The 12,467-nt window shown below is 43.3% G+C and overlaps 1 protein-coding gene across 1 annotated transcript; it reads left to right on the forward strand.

Annotated features, from left to right (window-relative positions):
- The first annotated feature begins 7,392 nt into the window (after window positions 1–7,392).
- LOC135106207 (uncharacterized) lies at window positions 7,393–9,829 on the forward strand. Its single transcript, XM_064014980.1, has 4 exons — window positions 7,393–7,660; window positions 7,878–8,229; window positions 8,355–8,535; window positions 9,242–9,829. The coding sequence occupies exons 1-4, from the start codon at window positions 7,393–7,395 to the stop codon at window positions 9,827–9,829; spliced, it is 1,389 nt and encodes a 462-aa protein (XP_063871050.1).
- Window positions 9,830–12,467: the final 2,638 nt, after the last annotated feature.

Below are 12,467 nucleotides of genomic sequence, written 5' to 3' on the forward strand. Positions count from 1 at the left end.
TTCTATATTCTTTTGTGCAAGGCCTGAGCCTTTGTGTCAAAGATCGACAAAATTTTGCCCGCAAGGAGAACACAAGCTGGGTGCTTTCTCGGTGGACAAGCAGAGCGGAGCTGTTGCTTCCTGGGAGACTGGAGCGTGTCGCCTTTCTTTTTTTTTTTTTTTAAAGATTGTCACCTCTTTCTTAGTGTTCCCTGTGTCTTGTTTTCCTCCTAAACATATCTTTATTCTTAGTTATAAGTCAGCATAAGACTTATTTACTCATTTTATATCATGTAGTATTATTCTCTTCATAATTTAAGTTCTTTATACGTATGTATATGTAAAGGAAGAGGTATATTTGAGGTAAGATGTGTGGAGATGAAGGGATGATACATGTCTGGCTTGTGTATCAGAATCAGCAAATTCTTCTTAAGAGCGCCAGAGGCCCTGAGGGAGAACAGAGGGGTGGCGTTTCTCAGGGGATATATTTGGGTGTAGTGTGATGATGGAGTCTGTGTATGGAGATATTAGTGATGTGGTGGTATAACCCTGATATCCATGATTAGGTTTGTGAGTCTTTTCTAGTACCAAGAGCTCTCCTATCACCTGTGTTATGCACTCGTCACACAGAGACAGGTCTCTGACACCGAAGTAGTAGTCATTCCAAGGAAAATCAGCATAATACCTCCTCAGGCTCCCTAAAAGTTAGCAGAGGCAAAACCCCAAAGGCACTCTCCACTTAGGGGATCCTGAGAAGGGACTGCAGTGACAGGACAAAATAAAGATATGAGATTGTGAGCGGAGGAGCCCAACGGAGAAGATAGGGTGACAGAATAAGCAGAAGGATTAGAGGTTAGGAAAAGGTCAAGAATGTTGGGGATATCTCCAAGACGTTCAGGAATATGAATAGGGTGTTACACCAGTTGCTCTAAGTCGTGAAGGATAGCATAGTTAAAGGCTAGTTCACCAGGATTGTCAGTGAAGGGAAAGGAATGCCAAAGCTGGTGATGAACACTGAAGTCTCTAAAAATGGAAATCTCTGCAGAAGGAAAGCGAATCAAAACATGTTCCACTTTGGAAGTTAAGTTGTCAGAGAATTTTTCATGATCTGAGGAATCAGGTGAGAGGTATACAGCACAGACAAATTTAGTTTGAGAGTGACTCTGTAGTCGTAGCCAGATGGTGGAAAACTTGGAAGATTCAAGAGCCTGAGCAGGAGAGATTAAGTCACAGTGCACATAGATGCAACATCCAGCTTTGGGCTGAAAATGAGGATAGAGAATTAGGAGAGAACAGAAAAGGGAGTACTGTCAGTTGCCTCAGACAACTGTGTTTCAGTGAGGAAAAGAAGAGGAAGGTTTAGTAGAGGACAGGTGGTATTCTAGAGATTGAAAATTATATCTAAGGCCGCGAATGTTGCAGAAGTTAATAAAGAAAAAGTTGAGTGGGGGGTGTCAAGACACTTAGGGTCGATAACAGAAAAGCAGTCTGACCTGGAGACACTTGTGGTCCCCTCCCCAGATGAGGACTCTGAGGCTGGTTGTGAGACAGAAAGGGAAAAATTCAGTGAGGTTAGAGTTGCGATATTGATGAGTTCACAGCACTCCCTGATCCAGTGCTTCAGACCTTCTCTCTTGGAACAATCATCGCTTTGGCAAGTGTCTACTGCCTCCTCCATATGAAATGCTATCGTGACACCTCATGGCACCGTTCTGGCTGTCATGATTGTTTTGCTCATCATCTCTTTGTCGTGACGGCAAAAAATGACCGTTAAATTTCGAAATACGGCAAATCTTGACATTGCCATAGCACTGTTGTGATGTCTTGACGGTCACAGGTTCGTTGTGATGCCGTTATGACACTGTCATGACGCTGTTGTGATGGACCAATAACTGTAACCAAGTGTCATAACTGCATCAAAAATGCTATTCTTGACGCTGTCGTGATGAGAATCTTGAATGTGTGATGGGGGGTTGAAGCTACAATCACTGCTTTGGTGGTCATGACAAAGATCTCTACTGGAAGCGGCCAAATTTTAAGCAACAATATGCATCTCTTGCAGCTTGGGATGTATTGCCTAGTACATTTGGAAGTGATAAATTTGCTAAGTTCTTGAGAAATAGCTCCCAAGGTGATGCTTGTCTGATGGACCTAAACATTTTTAAAGTCCATAGCTAGCTTTGTTATTTGTAAAATTAATCCTCTTGTATTCCATTAATATAAACGGAAGATGTGTCTCCTCCCTCACTGATATATCCGTTATATATCAGCTGCATGGTTTTCTTAGCCAGACCTGTGATGTGGAACTTATGAAGTATATATTCAGAGCAATTAAAGGAGAAGTTGGATGACCAGCGTGTCACAAGGGTTACCAAGACTCACACATACTCTCATTGGTATTTTTAATCTTTTGACTTTGCTAGGTATATATATCCAATTATGCCTAGTAGATTTTAAACGTTAAACTTATATGAGACGCCCAGGACCGGAGAGTTACCGGTGGTATGCGTTAGCACAGAAGTTTAAAAATAACGTACAACAAACATTCACAGGAAAAGATTCCCTTCAGGTTAAAAATAAGGATTGAATGTTACACATTTTTGTATATGGGTTTCCAAAGATTCATATAGAGGTACGGACATCAGCCAATGAGCATGTGTGTGGCGACCACATGCCTAGTCTCAGCCAAGCACCCAACACTTCCTGCCTCACTCGGTCACTCATGGAGACGTGATAACGCCTGAAGGAAACGTTGCCAAGTATTTTGGTGTTTGCGAAAAAAAGAAGGAATGCAGTGATGGTGGTGTGGAAAAAGTCGTAACTAAAGAATAAAAATATGACATCATAGTTTAAGGGAAATATCATATTTAAAAGGAAATCAATAACTTTTAAGCGAAATTTACAGTGGAGAGAGAGAGAGAGAGAGAGAGAGAGAGAGAGAGAGAGAGAGAGAGAGAGAGAGAGAGAGAGAGGTGGTGATGGAAGCGAGGTTATCAGTGACACATAGGCTTTAATCTGATAATTGCCCAGTACGAGGTTTGGCAATACCGCAGGCTGGAAAAGGAAAGGACAACGTCTAAACACTCTATTCAAAATGGTCAGACCATAACTTGCCTTTTTTTTTAGAGCATCACAGTGTATATATATATATATATATATATATATATATATATATATATATATATATATATATATATATATATATATATATATATATATATATATATATATATATATATATATACTACAAGACCATTTAATTTTGAGATGGGAACTACCTGATATGAGATGTATCTTGGTGTAAGTGTGGCAGCGCCTCAGGCTGGTGAACCCCCGGAAAGGACAACCCCTAAGCGCTCAATTAAAAATTGTTATACCATAGGAAGTTAACAAAGAAGAGAGCAAGACTGCCAGAGGCTTGGAAGAAGAGAAAAATGAAAAGTTATTTAAAACAGGCAATAAGTAAACACTTTAATGTCCAAACAGTAGGTGTGCCTTGCACATGTTCTGGACCATGTTATGATGGCATGGGTTGAGACAACATTCTGACAATATGTCAAAGTAGCGTTTCTAGTGTCAAAAGTGTGGGTATGAACGTACCACCATGAAACATAAGGATCCTGTGGCTATGGAGCAGAGGGGCACACCGTTGATGACTGTTTAAGAAAGATATCGTGGTTTGCAATGGCTGAAAAAAATGCCAGATTCGCCAGCTGACTTAATTTGACAAAAGAAAAAATCAGTGTTCTTGTAAGCTTACTGCCCAACTGATGGTAGCTGGATACCGCTATTTCTGATTGAGGCTGCACACCACTTGTATCGAGAGATCACTAGTTGTTTGACTTACTAGATGTTGCTGGATATGACGGTGGCAGGATAGATAGTGGTGGCTCGTTCCCCAATGAATTGGTAACATGGAGTACATGGGTAGTGGTTTAGATTATGGTTGATTGTACGAATAAAGGCAACACAAAGATTGACAGTACTTCTTGATTTAATGATGGACAGAGATGGAAACGCGTGATATCGAGACACAGATTACAACGGACGTGAAGATGCTTGATTCTCTCTCTCTGAAGACTGAACTGTCTCAGAACTGATTTCTGTCTAAACTCTTTCTGACCTAAACTCTGATGGACTGACTGAACTGATCTGCTCTCTCTCTCTGAAACTGACTCTAGCTACCCATACAGGCTCTATTTATATGAAAAAAATGGATCAAGATTTAGAATCTGAAATGAAGAGATGACCAATCAACTGTATATAAATGGATGAAAGGACCAATGGTAGAAGTTGTTATTCTGACCAATGACCAGGAAGGAAGACAGGAAGGCAATGCAAGTGTTTTCTGTAAGGGATGGCAGGAATGTAGGGAAGGTGTGATATTCCTTTGAGAGGGAGATAGGTTGGAGAAAAGGTTTAAAATAGATGAGACTTCCCGTGAGGACTGTGCACGTGGAATGAAATATATGATGGATGAGTATATATAATAATTGCTATGACTGATGCGACTGATACATCATTATGCTGGAAAAAAGAAAAGAAAAAAAAAAACGTTACATCTGTTGTGCTATCAAACCATCTATTAGAATAATAAACATTTTTAGCCTCCATCATCAAGGAAAGAGTAAGAAATATAGCAAAACAAGCTAAATACTGTACACTTTTATCTTGAGTTTGGGTTGTATCATAACCTTCGGATGAATGCTATGTACTATGTGCCACAGTACATAAGTCATAGCGCAGTATGTTGTTTATATGTCTGGCAGTCTAAACTAAGACCCAGACTGCATCCTGTATAATGTTATAGCAGATAAAGTGATTAATTTGACTTGACACGTACATTTATTGCTTTTTGAAGTTGTGCGTTCATAAAGGGAAAAATACTAATATAGCTCCTTAGTTGTATTAATAGCTTTTTATTTTAATCAGTACATAAAAGAATAAAATAATGGTTATATTGGTTGATAAATATGAAATATAAACAGCCTTATGTATCTTATATCTAAATAATAGGAAATTAGATGCGAATTAACTTATAAGGTAATAAAGGGATCATATATTTATATATATATATATATATATATATATATATATATATATATATATATATATATATATATATATATATATATATATATATATATATATATATATATATATATATATATATATATATATATATATATATATATATATATATATAATGTATTTGACATAGCTTGTAGCTCCACTTCCAGAACTGAGACTTAAATCTGCTCTACCATTTACGATGACTGGCTTCGATTTGGTGGCCCTATATTTTGTGCTGATTTTCCCCCTCCAAGAAATTTTATATTCTATTGTTCACATGTGCTGTTGTTAGAGCCATGCATTTAGAGCTTGTGTTAACAGGAGGGCCTGCACATAGGAAAGTCACTGCACACTTTGCGCATGTGCGAGCAGTCTCATCTCATAATTGGTGCGAGAAGTCGCGCCTCGTGAATGGCCGTCTTCTCGTCACCAAACCTAACCTTACCTAACCTAACTAACCAAACCTAACGAATAACCTAACCTTACCTAACCTAGCCGATATAATGTGTTATAATAAATAAGAGACCATATCCATTAGTTTGGTAAAAGGTAGTTGGATTACAGGATAGTTAGGTTAAGGTTAATGGCACTCAACGTCCGTAGTTGTCCTGTGCCCCAGATGCCCTCCCGGCCGGTGCGCTGCTACGCGCTCGGCCCACTGGTGCGGCACTTGGGACGCTTCTACTTGCGGATGTCAAACTAGTTAGCTGCACACCGTCCAGTCTTGTAATTAAACTTAGGTTAGGTTAGGGTTAGGTTACCTGATGAGAAGGTGATGGCCAACCATGTGGCGAAATTGCTTGCACATGCGGAGTGTGCAGGGACTTTCCTGCGTGCAAGCCCTCCTGTAGTGATCCTTGTAAATATTCACCATTTTCTCTCAGCTCATTTGCAGGCCAGACTCAAGCAAAGTAAGATTTTCTCAATTGTACACATTTCTCTGTATTTCTATCTACGAAATAATGTTTTATTTTGTACAAATTAATCATATTGTGTTATATTGTCATAGCATTTTGTCATATTCAAGACCAACATATGTACATACATAAATATATATTTTTGCAAAGCACAATATGTTAGGTGCCTTTCTTTCACTCAACTCACTTATTCACAAATGTCCAGTCAAATATATATATATATATATATATATATATATATATATATATATATATATATATATATATATATGAAGACGGTTTGCCCGTTAATTTGTCTTCTACTATATTTCCTTTCTCACTATAACCCTCCAATCTTACCTTCCCACCCACTTTACTTCTTATTTCACCGTACTTTTTTATCCCCCAAAATCACAAAAAAATCGTATATATGTGTTCCAGCTCTCGCCGAAGCAAGACCTCTCTCCAGGATACACAGCTCCTAGCAGTAACCAGCCAACTAGCAGCTACTCTCAAGCAGAGAATCTCCGCCCCGCACCAAGTCGCCGAGTCGCAAGCTCAGCCCTCCGGGTCCTATAGGAATCCCTGCGCCCACAAATAAAGGGTCAGCAGTACCACTTCAGGACTTTTGAAGCAGAGGCAGCCTGCAATGCGCTGAGGAAGCCCATGAGCGCGTGGGTCCAGCTTCAGTTGGAGGGCCAGGTTACAGGCAAGACTAGCTTTCGAGGAGGGCCTCTTATAAACTCCTAGGTTTTTAGTTTTTACGCAGGGCGGGACAACTGCTATGGTTTTTAGCAACCGAGTTGTCAGCAGCAACCGTTAACTGCAAGGCAGGAAACTACCACGTAGAAGCCAAGGTGACCAGCATGGTGCGCCACAAAACTACATACACTTCAAAATGACCACCACAAAGAACACCCTATGCCGCACTGTAAGATACATGAGCTTGGACCAGGCAAAACGATGCTTTCCAAAGGACTCAGACAAGGAGACTGCTACTCCCCCAAGCAAAACAAGACTCCAAGAAGCTCAGAAAAACACAAGCACCCAAGACAACCCAGACTACCCGAAAGAGGAACTCCCATGAACCACAATAAACAAGAAATCAAGGAAAAGCAAAGAGGAACAAAGCACTCCAACAATGCGGTCCACAACTCCGGCGAACACAGAAATAACGTCCCCAGTGACACACCTAACGAACGCCAACCTAGTTCCAGCCCCTATACCACCTTCCCAAACCCAGACAACGACCAGCACCACCATGGAAACCCCGAAGATCATCGTTACAGATGCTAACGTTTCGGCCATCACAAAAACAACTGCGTCCTCCCATTTAGGTGTGGAATATGTGCAGGGCCACATGACACCGACCTGTGATTTCAGAAACACAAGAATGAAGAAGTGACCTCAACGAAATGCCCAACTGTCAAGAATTCCACCACGCATGGAACAGGAGCTGCAAGGCCAGGAGGACACTAGTCGATGCACAGAAGACCATCCAACACAACTTCATGCTCGCTCACCACCCGGCACTTGCAGCCACGTCCTCCTGGGGAGAATGAACATCGACAACACCTCAAGCAGCTCAGCCCCAACCACCCACAGGAAACACCCGCGAGTTCCCGACACTGGGTCAGGGGTTGAGACAATGAGACAATGGCCTGACGATAAGACTGGAAACCCCACTTCCTGTAACCCCAGCTCCAGCACCGGTACTAGTGTTAGAGGACCAGATCGTAATAACCAAAAGCGATCTAAAGGACCTGTTCACGTCCTTTGCGGAAGCACTAGTGGGAATGCTGGGCCAGACTGTGCAGGAAGACAAGCTGACCGAACTTGCAGATCAAGTCATAGAGAAAGGATTGAAAAAGCGAGCTCCCCGCGCCCAAGCCGACCTCCAGCTGACTTAGTCCCAGCCTCTGCACCCAGAAACGACACCAGCAACCGCTGCCATAGAGAAGGAAAAAGAAGCATTTGGTCTCCAGACACCACGACAGAAGAAGACCAACCTGACAGAGACCACCCCTACAGACAGCACTCAGACAATCACCCGCCCTCACAAGAATCTTCCGACACACAACACACGTGAAACAGGCCGCCTCCTGCAGTGGAACGTCAACGGACTGCAAAGAAAGCAGCATCTGCTAACGGCCAATGCAAGAACTGAATGCAGAGACATCATATTACTCGAAGAGACTCTTCTTCCTGAAAACGACACCACATCAATCAGAGGCTACAAGGCCTACCAGACGGAGGCCGAGGTAGAGGATGCTCGATCCTGGTGGACGACCATATTCCCTGAACGCGCATCGCTAACCCAGTAGCATGTGGAGACGGTGTGGAGTTGGTCGCGGTAATCATCACTCTCCGAGACCTCGACCTGACTGTCTAGAACATTTACAACAGCCCGGCAAGCGTAGGCTTCGACATCAGTGAAATCCGCGCCTCATGCGCCACCACACATGCCTACATTGGAGGAGACTTCAACGCATATCATGAGACACTCGGATCCAGGATCCGCAGCAGAAATGATCATCACATCGCAGATGTCATGGCCAACTTACCAGAAGCTAAGCTACTCAATACAGTATGCCCACACACATAACTGGGGGCATACTTGACTTGACCTTCATCTCCCAGCCACTACAGTAAGGAGCAAAGTGGGAGATACACCCTCATCTAGCCAGCGATCACTTCGATACTTGCACCACCATCAACATCCCTAAGCTAGCGCAGCCCATACATGTCCCCAAATGAAAGATACATGACGCAAAATGGCCGCTTCCGAGACACACTCCAGAGGAAGCTGGCCAGTATCCCTGTCAGTGACGCCCTGGATGACATGGAAGGGAGATTCGTCACTGCCTTCCACCAAGCTGCTGACACTGCCGTTCTTACTTACTGACCAAGCTTACCACCAGGAACCATAAGGAAAGGTGGTATTACAACGCCGAGGTCCGAGAGTATAACCACCGAATCAACCAAGGCCGAAAGCTAAACCGACGCCACAACACTGATACCACCAGACAACTCCTCTGAGCCACCATCAACATTGCCAGGGAGGCCACAAAGAGAACTGAAAACGAGAAATGGGTTGAGTGGTGCCCCTCCTGGAATCCTCACACCAGACTCGGCGAAATGTGGCGCAACATTCGTTTAATAAGTGGTAAAACACCGGCTAGACAGCCACTCCACCCTGACCCTGTCAGTGACGCCAACAGACTAGAAGACTCCTTCGCAGCCAGGAGCTGCCTGACCCAACTCCCTCAAGAGACCCAGAATACTCAGCATAGACTTCAGCAAGGAAGAACAGAGGCTGTGCGCAGAGGCGCTGCTTAGAGGAGGCGCCGACGGACACCCCTTTCACACCACAAGAAACCTGGAGCACACTCAAACCTGGCCGGGACGCGGCAGCGGGAGCCGACAAAATCACTTACACCTTGATAAGGGAAGCTGGAGAACCTGCCTATGAAGAGTTACTGCGTGTTATCAACGCCTCCTATGACGCAGGCAAACTCCCCACATCATGGAAACAGGCAAACATAGTCCCAATACCGAAGCCAAACGACCCTGGAAGTCACCGACCCATCTCCCTTCTATGTTGTCTAAGGAGGACCGCAGAGATGATGATGTCACGCCTGCAATGGGCTGTGGGAGCCCCCCATCAACAATTCTACGCCTTCACCCCAGACAAAGGAACAAGAGACTGCCTCACTGAAATGCTTACCACTATCTCTGACCGCAAAACAACTGTCACCTTCATAGACTTGGAAAAGGCTTTCGAGCTTGCAAGTGCTCCAGCCATCCTCGAGTTCCTTGTAAATTGCGATATTCGTGGCAAGTTATTGAAGTGGACAGAGGACTTCCTGAGAAAAAGATGAGCAACCCAGCTGTGACCTCACTGAACGTTTCCCTTTGTGTCTCACAACACAAGGGGGCAGTCACAACCTGCCCTCTAAAGACAACTCTCTTCCTCTACACAAAACTACAAGCACCTAATAACACACACACACCCTTCACTCAAAAAATTTTAAAATCGTCATGGCGACTCCTACACCAGCCTCGGAGTCCCCATCTGGGGAGGGGACCATAAATGTCCCCAGGTCGGACTGCCTTTCTGTCGACGACCCTAAGTGTCTTGACGCCTCCATTAACTTTTTGTTCATTAACTTCTGCAACATTCGCGGTCTAAGATCTAATTTTCAATCTGTAGAACACCACCTCTCCTCTTCTAAACCTCATCTTCTTTTCCTCACTGAAACTGAGGTGTCTGAGGCAACTGACAGTAGCCCCTTTTCTGTTCCCTCCTACTTTCTCTATCCTCATTTTTTATCCAAAGCTGGATGCTGCATTTATGTGCGCAATGACTTAACTTGCTCTCATGTCCACGCTCTTGGATCTTCCGAGTTTTCCACCATCTGGCTACAGAGTCACTCTCAAACTAAATTTATATGTGGTGTATACCTTTCACCTAACTCCTCTGACTATAAGAAATTCTTTGACTACTTAACTTCCAAATTGGAGCACATTCTGACCCTCTTTTCTCGTGCAGAGATCTCCATTCTTGGAGACTTCAATGTTCACCACCAGCTTTGGCTTTCCTCTCCCTTCACTGACCATCCTGGTGAACTAGCCTTCAACTTTGCTGTCCTCCACGACCTAGAGCAATTGGTGCAACACCCTACTCGTATTCCTGACCGTCTTGGAGATACGTCCAACATTCTTGACCTTTTCCTGACATCTAATCCTTCTGCTTATGCTGTCACCCTTTCTTCTCCGTTGGGCTCCTCCGATCAAAAGCTCATATCTGTATCTTGTCCTATCGTTCCAATCGCTCCTCAGGATCCCCCTAAGCGAAGGTGCCTCTGGCGTTTTGCCTCTGTTAGTTGGGGGGACCTGAGGAGGTATTTTGCTGATTTTCCTTGGAATGATTACTGCTTCCGTGTCAGAGACCCGTCTTTGTGTGCTTAGCTCAGAACAGAAGTGATAGTGTCTGGCATGGAGGCGTACATTTCTCACTTTTTCTCGACTTAAACCTTCCAAACCTTGGTTTAACACAGCCTGTTCTTGTGCTATACATGATAGAGAGGTGGCCCACAAAAGGTACTTAAGCCTTCCATCACCAGATTCCCATGCACTTTATATTTCTGCCCGGAACCATGCCAAGTCTGTTCTCCAACTAGCCAAAAACTCCTTCATTAATAGAAAGGGTCAAAACCTTTCAAGATCTAACTCCCCTCGTGACTTCTGGCATCTAGTCAAGAATATCTCCAATAACTTTGCTTCTTCTTCTTTCCCTCCTCTATTTCAACCAGATGGCGCCACTGCTATCACATCTATTTCTAGAGCTGAACTCTTCGCTCAAACCTTTGCTAAAAACTCTACCTTGGACGATTCTGGGCTTGTTCCTCCTTCTCCTCCACCCTCTGACTACTTCATGCCACGTATTAAAATTCTTCGCAATGATGTTTTCCATGCCCTTGCTGGCCTAAATCCTCGGAAGGCTTATGGACCTGATGGGGTCCCTCCTATTGTTCTCCAAAACTGTGCCTCTGTGCTTGCACCTTGCCTAGTCAAACTCTTTGAGCTCTGTCTGTCAACATCTACCTTTACTTCTTGATGGAAGTTTGCCTACATTCAACCTGTTCCTAAAAAGGGTGACCGTTCTAATCCCTCAATTTCCTACCTATCTAAAGTTTTTTTAATCTATCCTCAACAGGAAGATTCTTAAACATTTATCACTTCACAACCTTCTATCTGATTGCCAGTACAGGTTCCGTCAAGGCCGCTCTACTGGTGATCTTCTGGCTTTCCTTGCTAAGTCTTGGTCATCCTCTTTTAGAGATTTTGGTGAAACTTTTGCTGTTGCCTTGGACATATCAAAAGCTTTTGATAGAGTCTGGCTCAAAGCTTTGATTTCCAAACTACCGTCCTACAACTTCTATCCTTCTCTCTGTAACTTCATCTCAAGTTTCCTTTCTGATCGTTCTATTGCTGCTGTGGTAGATGGTCACTGTTCTTCTCCTAAATCTATTAACAGTGGTGTTCCTTAGGGTTCTGTCCTGTCACTCACTCTTTTCTTATTCATTAATGATATTCTAAACTAAAATTCTTGTCCTATCCTCTCCTATGCTGATGATACCACCCTGCACTTTTCCACGTGTTTTCATAGATGTCCAACCCTTCAGGAAGTAAACATTTCACGCAGGGAAGCCACAGAACGCTTGACTTCAGATCTTTCAAAAAATTCTGATTGGGATAGAGCAAACTTGGTATTGTTCAATGCCTCAAAAACTCAATTCCACCATCTATAAACTTGACACAACCTTCCAGACAACTATCCCTTCTTCTTCAATGACTCTCAACTGTCCCCCTCTTCTACACTGAACATCCTCGGTCTGTCCATTACTTATAATCTGAACTGGAAACTTCACATCTCATTTCTAGCTAAAACAGCTTCTATGAAGTTAGGTGTTCTGAGATGTCTCCACCAGTTTTTCTCACCCCCCCAGCTGCTAA

The sequence above is a fragment of the Scylla paramamosain genome, chromosome 13 (genome assembly GCF_035594125.1).
Source record: "Scylla paramamosain isolate STU-SP2022 chromosome 13, ASM3559412v1, whole genome shotgun sequence".
Lineage (NCBI taxonomy): Eukaryota > Metazoa > Arthropoda > Malacostraca > Decapoda > Portunidae > Scylla > Scylla paramamosain.